The 21,497-nt window shown below is 36.9% G+C and overlaps 1 protein-coding gene across 6 annotated transcripts in view; it reads right to left on the bottom strand.

Moving 5' to 3' along the window:
• FAM234A (family with sequence similarity 234 member A) overlaps positions 1 to 21,497 on the bottom strand; it is a 71,168-nt gene that overhangs the window by 7,406 nt on the left and 42,265 nt on the right. For 4 of the 6 annotated variants that reach the window (XM_031945690.1, XM_031945692.1, XM_031945689.1 and 1 more), the window contains 6 exons: positions 20,423 to 20,611; positions 11,794 to 11,924; positions 10,795 to 10,927; positions 7,540 to 7,669; positions 4,219 to 4,359; positions 3,232 to 3,307 (listed from right to left, as the gene is read on the bottom strand). In XM_031945690.1, coding sequence (XP_031801550.1) covers positions 3,232 to 3,307; positions 4,219 to 4,359; positions 7,540 to 7,669; positions 10,795 to 10,927; positions 11,794 to 11,924; positions 20,423 to 20,611 — 800 coding nt within the window. The remainder of the gene's footprint in view (positions 1 to 3,231; positions 3,308 to 4,218; positions 4,360 to 7,539; positions 7,670 to 10,794; positions 10,928 to 11,793; positions 11,925 to 20,422; positions 20,612 to 21,497) is intronic. The other 2 variants (XM_031945693.1, XM_031945694.1) reach the window with 1 other exon arrangement.

The raw sequence follows: 21,497 nt of genomic DNA, 5'->3' as shown, positions 1-21,497 counted from the left end.
ACTGATGTTAATTGAAATGAGCAGAACCAGGAGATCATTGTATATGGCAACAACAAGACCATACAACAATCAATTCTGATGGAAGTGACTCTTTTCAACAATAAGATGATTCAGATTAGTTCCAATGATCTTGTACTGAAAAAAGTCATCTACACCCAGAAAGAAGACTATGGGAACCGGTGTGGATCACAACATAGCATTTTGATTCTTTTTGTTGTTGTTCTCTTGCATTTTATTTTCTTTCTCATTTTTTCCTTTTTAATCTGATTTTTCTAGGGCAGCAAGATAATTGTATAAATATGTTTGCATATACTGGATTTAACATATATTTTTTACCATGTTTAATATATATTGGATTACCTTCCATCTAGGGGAAGGGGTGGGAGGAAAGGGGGGAGAGGAATTGGAACACAAGGTTTTGCAAGAGTTCTATGTTGAAAAATTATCCATGCATATGTTTTGAAAATAAAAAAAACTTTAACAAATCTTTAGAGAGCTAGAAAAAAATGACAAAATTCATCTAGAAGAACAAAAGGTCAAGAATTCAAGGGAAGGGAGCCTATTTGTACCAGATCTAAAACTAAATTATAAAGCAGTGTCCATAAAAACCATTTGGTACGGGCTAAAAAATGATAGTGAATCAGTGGAATAGGTTAGGTTCAAAAAACACAATAGTCAATGACTATAGTAACCTAGTATTTGATAAACCCAAAGACCCTAGCTTCTGGGATAAGAACTCACTATTTGACAAAAATTTCTGGAAAAACTGAAATATATGTAGAAAGTAGGCATTCATCAAAATCTAATACTTTGTACCAAAATAAGGTCAATATGGGTCATGAGTTAAAACATAAAGGATGATTATACAAGAAACTGGAAATTGAGTGGATGCCCATCAGTTGGAGAGTGGTTGGATAAGTTATGGTATATGAAGGTAACATAATATTATTGTTTTCTAAGACATGATAAGCAGTCTGATTTTAGAAAAGCCTGGAAAGACCTATATGAACTGATGCTGAGTGAAGTGAGCAGAACCAGATGAACATTGTACATATTAACAAAAAGATTATGTGATGATCAACTGTGAGGAACTTGGCTCTTCTCAACAATGTAGTGATTCAAGGATGGAAAATCCCAATTGCATCCAGAGAGAGAACTATGGAGACTGAATGTGGGTCAAAGCATACTATTTTCATCTTTTCTTGTTTGTTTTTTCTTTCTCATGTTATCTTTCCCTTTTTGGTTTGATTTTTCTTGCACAACATGACCAATATGGAAATGTTTAAAAGGATTGCACATAATGAACCTACATCAGACTATATCAGAGGGGGGATATAAAAAAGAGAGGGAGAAAAATAAAAAATAAAAATGAATGTTGAAAACTATCTTTATATATGTTTGGAAAAATTAACACTAAACACGTACTATTAAAGAAACATAAATGATGAGCAGGAATTCAACAGGAAGAAAAGGGGAAGAGGGCATTCTGAGCAAAGGCCAGGTATGACAAAGAAAAGGTTATGTTTGGCGAAGAGACTATAAAGAGCAATGGTCTGCATAGCCATGCAAGCCTTGAAAGGCCAGGCCAAAGAAATTCTGTTTTATATAATGGACAACACAGAATCTATATAAGTTTTCTTTTCTTTCTTTCTTTTCTTTTTTTTTTTCCTGAGGCAATTGGGGTTAAGTGGTCACACAACTAGGCAGTGTTAAGTGTCAGAGGTCACACTTGAACTCAGGCCCACCTGACTTCAGGGTTGGTGCTCTATCCACTGCACCACCTAGCTGTCCCACTTAAAAGTTTTCTAAAAAATCCTCAGCTTCAGCCCTGCATCACTAATGACCTATTGAGCATTTCAAAGTCAACATAGCCTACAATTGACCTGGACCTGGATCCCGGAAGACTGGAATTTAAATCCCATCTTAGACACCAGCTGTGTGATCTAGGCAAGTCACTTAACCTCTGTCTGCTGATTTCCCATTTGTAAAATGAGGATAAAAATATCAAACTACCTGCCCAGAGATAATGTTTGTAAAGTGATTCATAAATGCTAAAGTACTATATAAATGCTACTGGTTATTATTAGTCACCTCCCTATTCAAAAAACTCCAATGGTTCCCTATTATCTCCAGGATCAAATATAAAATCTTTTGAATGGCCTTCAAAGCCTTCCCTGGACTCTTCACAAACCTTCCTCCTTCCTGCAGGCACTTTGTGATGAATGACAAGGCATCCCAGAGGGTACTCTCAAACTCTGGGCATTTTCACTAGCAGTCTCCATCCCTTCGATGCCCCCTTTCTTCCTCTTCAATCTCCCACTTTGCCTGAAGTTTCAGCTCCAGTCCTTCCTTCTCCATCTCCAGGGAAGGCAGCACAATTGCACTGGTTTCCCAGGTCCATAACCTGGGCGTGAATCACGCCTCCTCACTCTTAGGAACCAGACAAAGCACTTGACAGACAAAGCACTTGACATTAGTTAGTCCAGGACAAAGCCCTTGACCTTTCTCTCCTTTGGGTACCTCTTTAAAATGCTGGTAGAGAGAGTACCTTATGACAATAAGAACACAAGTCTAGTTTATATACCACTGCACTTCCATTTTTGTTTTTTTTTAGTTATGTCTAATTCTACTAGAGTAGTTTGCCATTTCCTTCTGCAACTCATTTTACAGATCAGGAAACTGAGGCAAACAAGGTTTGCCAGGGTCACTTGCCCAAGGTCACAGAGATGGTAAGCAAATACTTACTATTTCCCTCACTAAATGGACACACCTTGTTAGGAGACATTGTTTTATTTTTTACATTTGTCAAGAGAGACCACATGAGACCTAACAATATTTCTCTTATTCCTCTAGTTTCTCCAACTTAGAAGCAGGAAAGACACAACCTCCATATCCCCTGACCTTTGTGGATGTGTAAATCATGACTGGGTAGTCCCAACTGGCACCAAGACCCACAGGAAAATCCTGCTAACAGAGGGGACTGTCTCTGCCCATCTTTATGTTCATCCCAAGAGGCACAGCATGACAAATCCTTCCCTGACCCTGGGTTACCATCTTTTTTTGCCTTTTCTCCCTGGCACCTTCCTCCATCACCCAGGTCCCTCTTACCCCAGAAGGTCTCTTATTCCTTATCCAATGAATATACTGGATCCCATCACACTCTGGCTGCCCAGATTTATCTGCCTCAAGCTTCAGAGAAAAAGAGGACTGAGCAAAGGAGTTGGTTCAAACCTTTCTTTGGAAACCGGTTCCAGCTTCAAGGACTATAGCATGTTCCCCTGGTTTGTAGTAGCCAAGGACTGGTTTTCTGGAAGGATAAAAGAAGGGAGCTCAAAATTGAGATTCCTAAAGAAGAACAGAGAAGTAACTAACACCCAGGAACACACAGCAGATTCTCATAGCCAGCCTATACTATGCCTATACAGCAATTTAAAACAAATGCCCAATTGCAGTGAATGCCCGAGCTTCCACTGCAAAGAGATGGTTCCCTGGGCAAGATAATGCAAGATTCGTTGTTCCTAAGCAAACAGGACTCTGGCAGCAGAACTCTCTGGTTAAGTTGAACCTGAAAAGGCAGCCCATGATTAGACATCTTTAGGCAGCAGCAGGTTTAATGGCTTTCCTTTTTCCACACTTTGAGCAGCAGTCTAATGAATAGGGTGGTGGCTTTAGAAGATCCAGGTCTAATCTGAGCACTGCCACTTCCTAGCTAGGTGATCTGTGGCCTATCATTTAACAAGTCTCATTTCTCATCTACAAAATGGAATAATTCTTTACAAAAGGACCTAAAAATGTTTGTAAATAGAAGCGCTGAACAAAGAAAAGGTGATAATGTTATTGCATAAGGCTTCTTTCTCTTAATAATCAAAGGTACCTCCCTCCCTAGAAAGGAAGGAAACAAGTACTTATTAAGCGCTTACTCTGTGCTAGGCACTGTCCTAGGCTTTAAAATGATCTCATTTGGTTCTTGAGGCAACCCTAGGAGGGAGGTGCTACTATCATTATCATCATTCCTGTTTTACTGCTAAGGAAAAAGAGAGAGGTCAAGTGGATGGCCCTGTGTCACCCAGCTAAGTCAGCACAGACAGCTTCCTGTCCCCACGCTCAACTCTATCTAATGCACTGCCCTGCTGTCTCAGGATACAAATGTGTTCCCGGTTTTTTGAACAATCTCACAGATAGAATTACCAGTCCCATGCTTTAAGAGGCAAAGGATACCTCACAACTTCAGATGCATTGAGGGTCCACTGCAAAGAAAACATCTGCCCATCGAATAGCTCACATCTATCCGTTTTCACAAGGAGTATGTCTTTCTTCTTAAGCACTGGAACATTTATCAGGTAGCGGATGGTTCCCGAGCTAAGTATAAATGTAAAGGGAAAAACCAGTAAGACAACAGGGGTAAGGTTTCTTGGTTCTACAATTAGATCAAAATGTTTCCAATTCTGACAAAACTGAATTACAGAAGGTGAGAGGTGCTCATTCCAGTGAATGATCAACGACATTTTAAAATATAGAATAAAATTATCGTGCAATCCCCCCTCCCCTTTTTCTTCCCTCTCCCTGAGATGCCCTGGCCTTTATTACACACACACACACACACACACACACACACACACACACACACCCATTTATTACTTCTTTCTCTGGACACAATTAGCATCGTCTTTCATAGGTCCTTTGTAGTTAACTCAGGTATTTATTCAAATATTCAAATTTGGGTATTTAATCAACATCACTTAAGACACTCAAAGTTGTTCTTAAGACAATATTGCTGCTAATGTATATAATGTTCTCTTGGTTCTGCTCATTTTGTTCTTCATTATTTTGCACAAGTCTATCCATGTTTTTCTAAGATCTTCAACCTCATCATTTTTTATAGCACAATAGTATTCTATCATGATCATATACCACAGCTTGTTCAGCCATTACCCAACTGATGAGCAAATCTACAATTTCTAGTTCTTTGCTACCACAAAGAGCTCCTATAAATATTTTAGAATATAGAAGTCCGTTTTCTTATTCTTTCTTTATCTTTGGAAACAGACCTAGTAGTATTAGTTCTGGGTCAAAAGGTATAACCTTAAAGAGTTATTAAACTGTTTCCTTTTTTAAAAAAATCAATTTATTACACTGTTATGCACGGTATTACTATGGAGAGAAAGTGTTCCTAATCCGATGGGGAAATATTTCTATTTTTATAATCAGAATCAGGTACCTGGGCATAGTAAACTTTTTCTCAGGAGCATATCTATTCTGTAAAGTGAAGTAGATTTGGTTCCACAAACAACTTATTTCTTGATACTTTCTCATTCCCTTAAAAGACAATATTTTAAAATCAGGTATTTTAAAATGCCTGATACTAGGTATTTTATTTTATTTAGAAATTAGAGTTTATTTCAACTTAAATTACTGAAGGATTTAATTTCACACTTGGTTAAACTCTTTTGTATGGGATAGAAAGTTAAATTATCATTGCAAAAAAAGGGAATATACTACTTCCTCTGAAATTTTTCTGAGCCAAGATTAACACCCTATAGAATGATTCCAGACAATGAATAATGAACTGCATTGAGACTGTTTTCAAATCTTTGGTAACTATTTCTTACTAACGTGATGTAGGAGGAAAAGTGCTGGATTTGAAGTCAAGAGGAGGATGACACAGCCATTTGAAACTGTCCCAGTTCCCTCTGTGACCCTGAGAAGTTCATCCAATATTATTAAGCTTTTTTCCTGACCTGTAAGTGCTGTCCTGTCCATTCATCTCATTCAATTTGCAAGAGAAAAATAACTTCATTTACATGGAAAATTTGGGATTTATCTGCTATTATAAAGCAGATAAAGATGATTATCATCTGCTATTATATCTGCTCTTTATCCCTTTCTGCTATTCTTCTCCATATTTTTTACCCTTTTCAACTGCTATTTTCAGTCAAGTATAAGTACCAATATTAAACAGGCCAGGCCCAGCATGGGATCTGATCACACAACTCCCCTATGCCAGACTCCCCACTGATCAGCACAGGATTTTACCCTGCAGACAAGCTCTGAATACTGCTACTGGAGGCTCTTCCCAATGCCCCCAACTCTTGGCTTCCCTTCATCCTTCCCTCAATATTACTTCACTTCTCATTCTATTCTCTTCTGTCAGGGCTTACAATGCCCTCTGTCTCTGAAAAACACCTCCACTCCAAGCTGGGTGTGATCTTTCTCCAAATTTCACATTTTATACTCTTTTTATTTATATTAGATTTGTGTGTAACCATGTTTTATCACCTCCATGAGATTGTATGTTGTTGATCACTGGAACACATCTCTTGTATGTATCTCCCTTTGTGCCCAGCATTACATATGGTAGGTACTTAGTACTCTAGATGGTCAATTCCTCTTTATTTATCTTTTTTTATTTTTATCTCTACTTTTGTTTGTTCTTTGTTCCTTAAGCCCTGAATGATACATAACCTCTTTCCTTTAAATTGCTTCACAACTTGATCTCTCCATGGTCTTTCATGTTTTTACATAGGCTTCCATATACACCAAAATATAGCTGCACTTTTTGTGGTAACAAAAAAATGAAAACAAAGGAAATGCCCACCAATAGATGGGTATAGCACTCTATGGTACATGAAGATACCATAAAGTAGGACTTGTTAATCTTTTTTAAGTCTTGGATCCTACCCTTCTGGCAATCCATTGAGGTCTATGAATAAGATAAACTACAAAGAACTTCAAGAGAAATCAGCCAAATTCCAAATAATAATGGAATATGATTATACCGTAAGGAAAAAAAAAGAAATGATGACTCTAGAGCAGAGCTTCTTAAACTTTTTTTTTTTTTTTTAATAATTGGCGACCCCTTTTTGCGCAACCCTATCTCAAATGTGAGCTAAGGTGTTTCTGGCAACATTCGTGCATGTTCAGTGCAAAGTATACCTATGTTCAGAACCAAGGCCGTGTTGAAGTCACAAAATATAACATGGGTAAGCATAGGAAGAAACATCTTGAATTAATTATGCATTTGATTTTGAATTAATTTTTGATCTTGTATTCAAAAACTTTTTACTGTTGCCAAATTTTTCATGACTTCCACATTTAGTTATGTGACCCCATATGGGATCACAACCCACAGTTTAAGAAGCTTTGCTCTAGATGTAAACCAACAAGAAAAGAGAAAAAAAAAAATCAAATTGAATGTTATGGGACTGTAATGTCTAAGCTTGACCTTCAAGAAGGCACTTTTTTTGCAGAATAAGAGACCTGAGGTATAGAATACTTTTATTATAACATCAGACTTTTTGCTAAACTATTTTTTCCTTTTTTTTTTTTAACCCAGTCATCATAAGGGATAATTATTTGGGAATGGGAGGGGAAAATATATTGGGAAATATAGGCAATGTAAAATAAAAACTACCAGCAATAATTATTTCAAAAACATTTGCATAAGCTAATAACTGTCTTCAGCAAAGAGTTCTCCTCCTTCACAGAGAAGTATCAACCACACAATGGAAGTACAAAAAAATGTGACTACACAAAATGAACCTGAAAGGAAGTATTCTGTGGGTAATATTGTCAATCATTTTCTGCCAGTAATTATCTTCCATAAATAAATCTTTTCCTCCAGTCATTTCCTCATAAAGATCCTTCAGAGGGTATGCATAGATATAAGATGCTGAAAAAGACAAAAATGAATGAAACATCTGAGTCTAAGAAGTGGCTTACAGGATCTGGGGCTAAGGAAAGCCAATCTTCTACCAAAACACATGTACCAAAATCTTAAGGGTCTTTGGGTTGGGGAGCACAACATGTTTCAGACAACAAAGAATAGCGAAATTAACTCTGGACTTAGGAATAAAAAGGACTGGGTTAGAGTCAGGGCTTTTATACTTTACTAGCCTTGTGATTATAAACAGTTCATTTTTAGTTTGAGTCAATTTGTTTCTCAACAAAATGGAGATAGTAACCCGTTTTGATGGGGTATTACAAGAAAAGTATTTTGTATTAATAGGAATTGTCATTATTATCATCATCATCACTCCAAGAGGTTTTAAAGAATTTTTACACAATTTACATCAGAAGAATCCAGGGGATCTTTTTCAGTAATGGTCAGAAAACCAGCAAAGACAGAAGAGTAGGAAGAAGGAATATAATTGAGCTTTCTCCCATAACTACTGAATGAGAAATAGAGAAAAAAACCTAAAACCAAAAATAATTTGAGAAGTTTTTCCAGCACATTTTGTGAGCAGGAAACAGGCAGAGAAATCTGCAAGATCTGGAATGGGGTCTAGCCAGGAATGGCCACAGCCTAGTCCCTGAGAGAAAGCCTTCATGTGACTGTGTACAAGGGTGAAAAGGAATTGAACTAGGATCGAGGACAGATTGAGGGAATCTATACACAAGGGTGGCATTTTAGCTTCAGCAGCTGATTCAGGACCTTGGCTATTCATTTAGTGTAGAGCAAATACAAAAAGCAATCAAGAGCTGAGTGGCTCTGGTCCCAGAAGAGCAGTAGATCTAGCCCTCATCCAGGCTGAAGCATCCAAGGAAATGATGAGTTCAGTAAACCAAACCAAAAGATAAGTCATTTGCAGTTCTGCTTTTCAGTTGACTGATGGTTCAGACCAACAGGGAACTCCAATCAAGGGTATGCCTATGGTCATACCCAAAACAATTTAAGGAACTCCTAGAACTTGGACCAAGAGGCCAAGCAACTACACTTTATTTTAGATCAGACCATTTTTGGAAGCAAAGTTAGAAGGTCCCTAGCCTAAACTATTCCTGAGATCCTAGAATTACATAATACCCAATAACTTAAGAAAGCAGCCATAGGACCAAATGGACACAAAAAAGGATTAAAGACAGCCAGTCATTTCCTCCAGAAGCACAAAGCATCTGGCCCTAAGACAAAATCCTAAGTCAGACTAGAAGGAGAAGCAACCAAAAAAAAAAAAAAAAAGAATTTCACCATAAAAAAACAGTGACATAATTAGTCATGGTGACAGGAATCCTTAAGACAAATCCAGAAGAGGAGAATAACTCCAAAAAGTCTACAAGCAAGCCTTAAAGAAAAGGCCCAGGTAGAGAGAATTTCTTGAAAAGATGAAGCAAGAGTCTGAAAAATACTTAAAATCATTTGAAAAATAAAATGAGTATGCTAGAGAAAACAAGTGAAAAAGAAATGAGGGGCAGGGAGAAAAACTGGAAAAGAAATGAAAACTATGGAAGAAAGAATTGGAAAGAAAATTAGCAGTTTGGCACAAGAAATGTAAACCCTTATCCAAATGAGATGTCTTAAAAATTTGAATGGTCCAAAGATGAAGTAAATGATTCTATAAAATCAACATGAAACATTAAGACAAAGCCAACAGACTGAAAAAATAGAAGCATAAGATATTTCATATCAAAAAGCTTACCTGAAAACAGAACATTGAGAGGCATATTTAACAATCACTGGATTGATTAAAAGCCATGAACCAACAAAACAAAACAAAATGCCACACAAAAAAAACTAGAGAGCAAAATAAAACTAGAGAGAATCCACTGTTTATCTCCTCAGAGAAATACAAAAATGAAAACTCTCATCAACATCATTATAAAATATAGAGTTTCCAGGTCAAAGAAAAAAAAATATTGCAAACAACAAGAAAGAATGAATTCGAGTATTGTACCCAAGGAGCCAATAGTCAGGTTCACACATAATCAGCAGCTACCTTGATGAAGTAGCAGAGACTAGAATATTCCAGAAGGTGGAGAATCTAGACTAATAACCAAGAATAATTTACTCAACAAAAATGAATATAATCATATAGGGGAAAACAGAACATTAATGAAATTGAGCTTTCTTGATGAAAAAATCAGAGCTGTGTAGAAACTATGAAAAACACAAAGGAGTCAAGAGAAGCATAAAAAAGGTAAACATGAACAAGCAATAAAGGATTAAGCAAGGACAAACAGATTATATTCTAATAGAAGATAGGTAAATTTTTCCTCAGAACCTTACTGTCATCAGGAATTACAAAGATAATTTAATAAGACAGAGGGCTTCATAATGGTTTTTAATGTTTTGATGATCTTAAAATAAAAAGGAAAGGGAAGGAAAAGGGAATGCACTAAAAGGGGAAAAGAGAGAAAAAGGATGAGGAAAATTAACTGACATAACTTGGGGTGCACAAATAAAAGACCACACAAATGAGGAGGGAAGTCGCGTTTTCATCTAAACTGGAAATGAATCATACAGTTGGCTGAAGAAATACATGCCACTTAACATGGACCAGGAAGGAAAGGAGAGAAAGGAAAGGGAAGGTAAAAAGGAGGTCTAAGGGAGTGATTAATTCCAAGCTAAACAAATTTTCACTAAAGAAATGATATGCCCAGAATCAGAGGAAAGGGTTTTTTGTTTTGCTTTGTTTTTCCCCCGAGGAAAGGGTTTTAAAAGGAAAAAGCCATGTGACTGGCATACAAAAGCAGAATGTAGCAAAAACCTAGACCACTGATATTGAGAATGTATCTTTTCTCTTATTATAAGGGAAAGGGGGAAATTCTGATCAATGCAATAATCAACCAAAGACTCAGGATGAAACATACTACTGTCCTCCTGAGGCAGAGGTGTTAGACTTAACATGCAGAATAAGACATTAATTTTTACATAGCCAATATGGGAATTTGTTTCACTCAACTGTGCATATTTTCAATAAAAGATTTTTTTAAATAGGGAAGTGAACATAAATGCTTGTTAATTGATTTTTTTTTTTTTTTTTAAACAGAACGGACCCGTAAAAAACAAAGTAAAAAAAATACCAGAATGAAAAAGAATGTAGTAGGCTCCGGTGTATGTGATATGCATGAGATAACCAACTTCTCCTTCTAGATTTAGGTAACTCAAGGAACCAACCTGGTCACCAGTATTGCTTGAAAAGAGGTAAGTTTTAATCTGGAAAACAAGAGAACCCCCCCCCCCCCAAAAAAAAAATCAGGATGTTGCAATCACTCCTATGCCACTGGAAAGTCAGGTGGAATAGTGGATAGAGTGCTGACTCTGGAAGATCTGAGTTCAAATCCAACTTAAAGTGCTGAAAAATACTACAGGTTTAGAAAATCTTTCTTATTTAAGAGTTCTACCTCATAAATATTTCTTTTAGAGGCCTGAAATAGAAATGGAATTATTCTAAAATAAAACACCTTGAAACCAACCACCTTGGTAGCTGTGTAAATGCTTTGGCAAAGGAAGGGGCACATTTCAGAGGCAATTATCCAGCAAAATTTGAGAGAAGAAAAAAAGATTATCCTATCTTCACTCCCTACAGAACCAGACAATCTCCCCCTCCCTCTGCTGTATCTAAGCAGGGCCCTGAGCTTTAAACTCAAGAATCTATCACTGAAGAAAAGAGAAGAAAATACAGAGGAGAAAATAATGGGAGGGTGTGTGTGGAGGAATAAAGAGAAACTAGAAATTACTAGCTAGTTTTGACTAAAGGCCACAGAAATAGTAGAGAAATCATATTTGTAAGGCTCTTAGCACAACAATCTGGCATATACAAAGCACTATATAAATGTCAGTTACTTACTCTACAACATAGGCCTGTGGGAACCAAACCCAAAGCAGTCAGTACTTAGTTTACTGATGAAGTTAAGCAACAGTTAGATCTGGAAGGGAAGCAGTCAAGATAGGGCTGGAATGAGGGGAAAAAGGAGAAATCTCACAGAATTATAATAATGTTTTCTATCACAGAAAAAGTATTTCATGGCCTGGAAGAAGATGCTTTCTCATACCACAAGGTATGAAAGAAAAGTTTATACCCGTCTCCCTGACTTGGTGAAGATTAGCAGGTCTTGAATCTCATTGCCAGTCAAATCAGGAATAGTCAGGAAGGGAGTCAGTACTGAGTCATTATCTCCAAAGGGCCAAGGCTGATTCCACATTATTTCCCCTTAAAAGAAAAAACAAATGTATTTAATGTGAGCAACGGCTTTAAAAACCAACTCTTACTTCAAAAATCAATATTATAAGAGATCCTAAGATTTTTTTAATGTTTTGATTATATATGTATATTCATTTTTTTTTTTACATATTTCCATATGAGTCATTTTGAGAGAGAAAAATCAGAACAAGTGAAAACACACAAGAAAAAAAAAAAGGGGGGGGAGGTGAAAGCAGTATAATGAAATCTGTATTCAGTCTCCATAGTTCTCTTGGGATGCAGGTGGCAATTTTCATCCAAAGTTTATTGGAATTTTCTTGGATCACTAAATTGCTGATCAGAGCCAAGTCGATCATAGTTGAACATCACATAATTCTCTTGTTGTTGTGCACAATGTTTTCCTGGTTCTGCTTGCTTCACTCAGCATCAAGTCATATAAATCTTTCCAGATTTTTCTAAAACCAGCCTGTTCCTCATTTCTTACATAATAATATTCCATTACTTTCATATACCATAAACTGATTTAGCCATTTTCTAAGTGATGAACATACACTCATTTTCCAATTTTTTGCCACCACAAAAAGGGCTGCTACAAACATTTTTGTTACATATGGGTCCTTTCCCCTCTTTTATGAATTTTTTGGGATACAGACCCAGTAGTGAGACTGCTGGGTCAAAGGGCACACAGAATTTTATTGCCCTTTGGACACAGTTCCAAATTGTTTTCCGGAATAGTTGGATCCGTTCACAACTCCACTAACAATACTTGTTCCAGTTTTCCCATTTTCTCGCCAACATTTATCATTAACTTTTCCTGTCCAATCTGATAGGTATGAGGTAGTACCTCAAAGTTGCTTTAATTTACATTTCTTGGTAATTTAGAGAATTTCTTTATATAATGATAAATGGTTTTAATTTCTTTCATCTGAAAAGTTGTTCATATCCTTTAATCATTTATCAATTGGGGAATGACTTGTATTCTTATAAATTTGTGTCAGTTCTCTATATATTTTAGAAACAAGGCCTTTATCAGAAACATTGGCTGTAAAAATTGTTTCCCAGATTTCTGCTTCCCTTCTAATGTCGGCTGTACTGATTTTGTTTGTGCAAAACATTTTCCATTTAATGTCATCAAAATTATCCTTTTTTTTTACATTTCATAATGTTTTCTAGTCATAAATTCCTCCCTTCTACCAAGAGAGTTAGCTATCCCTTGCTCTCTTAATTTGCTTATCACCCTTTATGCCTAAATCATGTACCTATTTCAACCTTATTTTAGTATATGGTGTGAGATGTTGGTCTATGGCTAGTTTCTGATATACTTATTTATTTTTCAGTGTGTTTATCAAACAGTGTGTTTTTATTCCACAAGCTGGAGTCTCTGGATCAGGAGATTACTATAGTCAATGACTCTTATGTTTTGTGTGCCTAACCTATTCCATTGATTTACCACTCTATTTCTTGGCTAGTACAGATGGTTATGTGTTGTTTTCTAAGAGTTTTTGGTCTGGAATTGTTAGACCACCATCCTTTGCATTTTTTTCCAATAATTTCCTTGATGTTCTTGACTTTTTGTTTTTCTAGATGAACTGTGTAATTATTTTTTTTCCTAGCTTTTTTGGCAGTTTGATTGGTATGGCACTTGAATGAGTAGACTGATTTAAGTAGAGTTGTCATTTTTATTATATTAACTTGGCCTAACCATGAGCAATTGATATTTTTCCAATTGTTTAGATCAGACTTTATTTGTATGAAAAGTGACTGCGTTCATATAATTCCCGGGTTCCTAAGATTTCTTAGTAGAGATTTCATAGTGCCTGGCTCACAGCAGACACTTGTTAAATACTTCTTAATTTCAGGACTTGCTGGTCCAATTTCAGGAGTAAATGATATACTTGTATAGTATATTACACTTTTCAAAGGGGCTTTTGAAAACATTAATTCTCTTGCATAGGTTTAACTTATTGGATTACTTGCTATCCAGGGGAAGGAGTGGGGGAAAGGGAAGGAAAAAAATTTTGGAACACAAGGTTTTGCAAAGATGAATGTTGAAAATTATCTATGCATTATCTATATCTATATTATCTATGCATGCTTTGAAATATGCATATTTATTAAAAATTAATAAAAACTAGAAAAAATAACTACAAAAAAGAGGAAAATATTCTCATCTCAATTCACACTCAGAATACTAAGTCAAGCATTTCTTAAGCACCTGCTCTGTGCCAGGCACTATGCTGGAGCTAGGGAAATGAAGGAAAGCAAAAAAAGGCAGTCCTTACTCTCAAGGAGCTACCAGTTATTGAGAAAAACAACATGCAAAGTACTATTTACAAACAAGCTGGATACAGAGGGCAGGCACTAGCAGTAAGGGAGGTTGGAAAAGGCTTCTTGAAGAAGCTGGGATCTCAGCTAGGACTTGAAGGAAGTGAGGAAACAAAAAAGGTAGAGAAGAAGAGGGAGAAATCTGCAAGATAGTGAACAGCTATTAAAGGTTTAGAATACTGGAAGATGGAGTATTGTGGGTGAGGAACAGAGTGGAACATGCAGGCAAGTGAGATATAAGAAGAATAAAAGAGAAGGAGGGAGTTAGGCCGAATGCCAAATGAGATTTTGTATTTGATCCTACAAGTGCTAAGGAACTGTGTGTGTGTGTGTGTGTGTGTGTGTGTATACAGAATGATTAGACCTGTGTTTCAGGAGGACCAATCAGATAGTTTAAGTCAAAGATGAAAGCCGTCAGAAGTCTCCCTAGAACAGCCAAGAAGGGAGATTACGAAGATAATATTGATATTGCTTCATTATCTATGCTACCCTTTAGCAAGATATAGTGCCCTTCCTTACCTCTTTTAATTGGATCAATTTTTGCTTTTGCTTGATCTGAGATCAGGATGGCTACTCCTGCTTTTTTGACTTCACCTGAAGCATAGTAGATTTTGCTCCAACCTTTTACCTTTACTCTGTATGTATCAACCTGCTTCAGGTGTGTTTCCTGTAAACAACATATTGTAGGATTCTGGCTTTTAATCCATTCTGCTAACTGCTTCCTCTTTATGGGGGAAGTTTACCCCGCTGACATTTATGGTTAAAATTACCAATTCTGTATTCCTTGCCATCTTGTTAACCCCTGTTTATGCTTTTCTCCCTTCTTTCCCCCTTACCCCCCTTGCCAGTATTAAACTTGTGAGTACCACTTGCTTCTCACAGCCCTCCCTTTTTAGTAGCTCCTCCTTCCTCCCCCCCCCAGTCTTAGAGTGACTCCCCCATCTTACTCCTTTTCCTCTCAGTTTCCCTATTCCCTTCCGCTTAGCTTATTCCTTCCCTTTTCAGTTTTCCCTTCCCCCTTTTCAATGAGGTAGGATTAGTTTCATCATAAATTGAATACGTTTAAAATTTTTCTCTTAAAGCCAATTCTGATGGCAGTTAAGATACCCACTATATTCATCCCCCTCCATTCGTTCTCTCAGCTATAAGTTTCCTTTGCCTCTTCGTGAGATGTAGTACCCCCACTTTACCCTTTCCCAGGTACAATTTCCTTTCAACCTCTAGTTTTTAGAACAAGGTATACATGTATTCTTTATACATCTTTATAGCAGAAATATAGTTCCCAAGATTTCTTTTTACCTTTTTAGGTTTCTCTTGAGTTCTATATTTGTAGATCAAACTTTTTCTGTTTTTTTTTCATAAAAAATAGGTGAAATTCGCTTATTTCGTTGAAAGTCCATCTTCTTCCCTGGAAAAAGATGCTCATTCTGGCTGGGTAAGTTATTTTTGGTTGCATACCAAATTCCTTAGCCTTTCAGAATATCATATTCCAGGACCTTCGATCTTTTAATGTAGATGCTGCTAGACCCTGGGTGATCCTTATTGTGGCTCCTCTATATTTGAATTGGGTTTTTCTAGCCGCTTGTAGTATTTTTTCCTTTGTGTGAGGGTTCTGGCATTTGACCACTATATTTCTTGGTGTTTTGATTTTAGGATCCCTTTCAGTAGGTGATCGAGGAATTCTTTCAATGTCTAGTTTACCCTCTGTTTCTATGACTTCTGGGCAATTCTCTTTGATCATTTCCTGGAAAATAGTGTCCAGGCTCTTTTTTTAATCATATTTTTTCCAGGAGTCCAATAATTCTCAGATTGTCTCTCCTAGATCTATTTTCCAAGTCTGTTTTCCCAAGAAGGTATTTCACATTTTTTTCCATTGTTTTGAGTTTTTTGGTTTTGCTTGACTGATTCTTGTCTCCTCAAGTCATTCAATTCCATTTGTTCGATTCTGATTTTCAATGAAGTATTTTCTTCATTCACTTTTTTAATATCTTTTTCTAATTGTCCAATTGAGTTGTTTTGTTCTATAGAATTTTTTTTCCATTTCACCAATTTTATTCTTTAGAGATCTATTTTCTGTTTCCAGTTCACTAATCCTATTTTTCAAGGATTTTATTTCTTTATCCACTCTGTCTTTAAATGAGTGGGATGACTTCTCCAGACTCTCTTGCCAAGCCTCCCTCTCCTTTTCCCATTTTTCTTCTAGCTCTCTTGTGAGAGCCTTTTTCATATCTTCTATAAGATTCATCTGTGCTGAGGAACAGATGATCTCCTCCTTTGGGGATTCACCTGGAGACAGTCTGCTTTTAGTTTCCTCAGGGTTTAGAGTCTGCTCTCTGTTTGTATAAAAGCTGTCAATCGTTAAGGTCCTTTTCAATTTTTTGCTCATTTTGTCAGAGAAGAATCAGAGACAAACTAGCAAAGAAAAAAAGAAAAAAACCCCAAATTGAATCTGCTTTTTTCGGGGGGAGGGGCTGGGTGGTGTTACCAAGCTTCCTCTACAGACTGTGGGGACAGCAGTGAGGCACTAGCAGGACAGCAATAGCTGTGCTACGTCTGAGACTCTGAGAGCGTGCTGAGTCACTGTGGGGGAGGGGTGGCCAGGTCTCGGGAAACTCCAGCTGTTTGAGGTTGTATTCTTCACCCCTGGTGTTTTTAGCATCTCTGCTGGGCTACTGACGTGCTGCCAGGGCAAAGTATCCAATCCTGTAGTGAAGCTCTCCCTGCAAAGACGGCTGAGATCACACCCCAACCCCCTCCAGTGTGCTCGGCTGTGAGCTGCCTGCCGAGCTCTCGCTGCTGCTGCCTGCCCTTAGCCTGCACCTGATCTAAAATCATCCCCACCCTCTAGCAAAAACAGACCTTTCCTGTCGAATCTCAAGGATGTCTTCTCTTGGTAACTATTTGTGGGTTTTTTTTCAGTCAAGCATTAATTCAGAGGCTTGTAATGAGATGGATTCTGAGAGAAAACGCAGAGCTTACGCTGCTGTGGACCTCCTCTCTGCCATCTTGGCTGGAAGTCCGGTTATGAAGATAATAAGTGGAGAAGAGAACAGTACCAGAAAGCAGTTGGCACCAGACTGGAGAGGAGAGTGAGGAATTGAGACGGATATCCTAGTTTCAAACTTGGGTGATTTTGGAGAGGAAGGTAACTAGTTCTGTTTTGTACATGAGTATAAGATATTTACAGAACATCATTTCTAGATGTCCAATAGTTAACTAGAAATACAAGAATAGAGGTCAGCAAACTGAACCAGCTACACCCAGTGAAAGAACTCTGGGAGATGACTAAAAACCATTACATTGAATTCCCAATCCCTATATTTATGCCCACCTGCATTTTTGATTTCCTTCACAAGCTAATTGTACAATATTTCAGAGTCTGATTCTTTTTGTACAGCAAAATAACGTTTTGGTCATGTATACTTATTGTGTATCTAATTTATATTTTAATATATTTAACATCTACTGGTAATCCTGCCATCTAGGGGAGGAGGTGGGGGGGTAAGAGGTGAAAAATTGGAACAAGAGGTTTGGCAATTGTTAATGCTGTAAAGTTAACTCATACATATAACCTGTAAATAAAAGGCTTTAAAAAAAAAAAAAAAGAATAAAGGTCAGCAAAGAGTATGGGCTGGATAAGATTTGAGAATCATCAGCATAGAGATGATAGAGTCCCATAGGACATCTAAAGCTAACCATGACCATGATCTAGAGCACAGCTTCTTAAATTTTTTCCACTTGAGACTCCTTTTTGATCAAGATATTTTTAACATTGGGGATACAGATTTATAAAACAGGTATACAAATCAAACATTTACAAATCATTGCAAATAGCAAATCATAAATATTTGACTTCCCACAATCAGTTACACAACCACAAAGGGAGTTTTGTCCTAGATGAAGGTCTAGCAGAGGAGACTGGAAAGGAGCATTCAAAAAGGTAGAGGAGAAGCAGGAGAGACTAGTAGTTCATTGGAAAGGATAGCGGATAGGTATCAAAGTGCTCCTATCCTTATTTTCCATTTAAGGAAAAGGCCCAGGATAGTCACTTCATATTGTCCTACCAGGCTGCAGGATGTATTTCATCCTGGCCCTACCTCAGTATTCTTCTCTTCCTGATCTTGCATCCCCCATTCTTGTCACTTTTTAGTTAGTTTTGATACGCTGTCTTCCCACATCAGAATATGAGCTCTTTGAGAACATGGATTTTTTTTTTTTTTTTGGCCTATCTAAGTAAACCTAGGGCTCAGCATAGGACCTAATAGATTATAGGACCCAGTTTATTGACTGACTGAGCCACAGTGTAACAGGAAAAATAATACATATACTACTACTTGTACTTTATAGAGTTGTGGAGAAAGCACTTTGTAAAATGTAAGAAGTTATTTGAGTGTGAACTATAATTGTTATTCCTGGTGTTTTGCAGACAAAATGCTAATGGTTAGTATTATGTCATTTGGATCTATTGAATTTCTCAGTACAAAAATCCCTACATAAAAATGCTTATTCTAATACTAAATTTCTTTATCCACAAAGAGTTCTCCTTCCCCATCCCATAAGATTTCTTTATTCCCTGGAATCATTTCTACTTTCTGCTCTTGTCTACTCTTTTATATTTCATAAACTACAATTATCAGGGAAGTTCTGAATCAGCCAATTCACACAGATGGCATTTTGGAGCCTGAAAACCTGCTCAACTATCTCTATCAAAAAAGGCCAAGGAGTTTGCAGTTTATGAACCCCAAATCAGAATAATAAATGCTCTCCAATATTTTATCAACTGCTTTTTAAAAGTCAACCCCAAACCATTCTTAATTTCATACTTGGGGATAAGTCATTCTTATCCCATTATTTTAAAAGTACAAAATGAATTTCCTTTCCATATGTTTTTCTAGACTTAAAAGTATCTATTTTACAAAATCGATTCATAAGATGAAGAGGGAGCTCACTCATATCAAATTTTAATATATTGTCACAGCATGTCTGGTAAAGGTGCTCAATGGCCAAGATTATATAAAGAAGTTTATACTCTACTAGGTCTGTATCCCATCCCTAAGAGATCACACAAGACCCACAAAGGCAAAAGTATTTATAGCCCTTTTTGTAATAGCAAGGAATTGGAAATTGAATGGATGACCATCAGATGGGGAATGGCTGAATAAATTGTGGTATATGAATGTAATGGAATATTATTGTTCTATGAACTGATGCTAAGTAGGAAGTGAACAGAACCAAAAGAATACTGCACACAGCAACAACAAGATTATGTGATGCTCAACTGTGACGCACTTGGCTCTTTTCAATAATAAGATGATTCTGGCTAGTTGTAATAGACTTGTGATGGAATGAGCCATCTACATCCAGAGAGAGGACTATGAGGACGGACTAAATATGAACCAAAACATACTATTTTCACTTTTTTGGCTGTTGTTTATTAATTTAAAAATTAAAATTTAATTTAATTTATTAATTGGAGAGGAAGGTAACTAGTTCTGTTTTGGACATGAGTATAAGATATCCACAGAACATCATTTCTAGATGTCCAATAGTTAACTGGAAATACAAGAATGGAGGTCAGCAAACAAGTATTATTAATTTAATCTATTAATTATAAAAATAAAAAAGCATACAAGGGCATGCACATGAGAGAAGAGCTTGTATGCCACCCTTCTTCTCCTTCCCTTTTCTACCAAAGCTGAGACTTCCTAATGATTATGACTTATTCCACTAGTAGGTACAACCCAGAACTAAGGCAACCCCAAAAATGTTTCTGCTGAAGAGCTCAACCCCAGGATGGGTAAGATCATTTTGAAGTCATCATGAAAAAAGAAGGGGAAAAAAAGAAGAAACTAAGGGCAGCCCACCCAAAGAGCAACCTAATCTCCTTATACCTAGGTTTAGATTCTAGAAAGAATGTATTCTTGGCACACATCTTAAATTAGGTTGAATAAATGAAGTTATAGCACGATTCTTTTAAGAGGGTGCCGATTCCTTTTTAAAGATTTAATTAAAAATCTACAACACTGTAAAATCTTTGAAGTAGTAGGTATCTAATAAACATTTAATTGAACTGTCAGATTTTGACTTCATTGGACACAATTCTCCTGCCATCCTCTTCCTTCCCCAAAGACCGTCAAAATTTAGGAGAGAAAAGACAAATATGTTCCACCTGTTGCTCCTACCTATAGAAGAATCAACTGCAAGGAAAGAATGCTGCTTCCCTACAATGAAGCAGCCTGAGGGTGGCCCTTCCATCATGTGGCGATCAACACACTCCATGTAGGCAACATCTTGAGCAACAGGTCTCTCCCAGAGTACGCTGCCATTGGTGCCTGACAGAGCAGCAAGATAAACACATGGGGTGGAAAAGCCTAGGAGAGGAAACCCAAAGTCACGGTTTGCATACACTCTGTTACTTGGTCCATTTATTAGAAGGAGCACCATAATTGCCTCTTAATCCATTTTCCCCCCTTAGTCTCCTACTCCAGTTACTTTTGATTTTCCTTTTTCAAGTGGAGTCTTTAGTTTAGGTTTTAGACTCTTGATCCAGCAAATTCATGCATTTTTTCTGCCTGAAGACTTTATTTATAGGGAATATGCCCCAGGATTTTATTTTGATCTTGCTTTTCTCTCTGAACTCTGCCCACTGACAATCGCATCCAAAGGATTTAGAGCAGAAAGGAATGTTAGAAATTAATCTATGCTAGAGTTCTCTAATTTAACAGGAAGAATCTGAAGTTCAAAGACCAGTTATATGAGCAGCATAAGGTAACACTGCTGGTGCATATCCAAGTCAGGCTTAAAAATGCATATTCTGACTTCAGATACAGTGTTCTTTCTATTATACCATGCTGTCTATGGGCTACATGGCTTTCACTAACACTTCCATGCCAATGATTTCCAAATTTGTATCTCTGGACTCATATTCTTTTCTGAACACTGGTCAGTGTTCATAACTCTGCCTATATGTGATGATTTTGAGATTCTGACATTCTCATCTTCCCCACACTTTCCTATTTATAATGACAGCAGTCACCCAAGCAAATAAGAATAGTATCTAACATGTATATAGAGCTTATTATGTGTCAGGCATTATGCTAAGTGCTTTACAATTTTACATATACATATATAGGTGTGTATGCATGTATGTGTTGTGTGTATAACATTTTTTAAAAAAAGATTTGAGTTCCAAATTTCATCTCCTCCTCTCTTCCCTCCACCCTCCCTGCAATGATAAGCAATCAAAAATAGGTTACA

The sequence above is a fragment of the Sarcophilus harrisii genome, chromosome 1, assembly GCF_902635505.1.
Source record: "Sarcophilus harrisii chromosome 1, mSarHar1.11, whole genome shotgun sequence".
NCBI classification, from domain to species: Eukaryota; Metazoa; Chordata; class Mammalia; order Dasyuromorphia; family Dasyuridae; genus Sarcophilus; species Sarcophilus harrisii.
The sequence above is the reverse complement of the archived record's forward strand: the minus strand, read 5'-3'. Positions and strand labels throughout refer to the sequence as shown.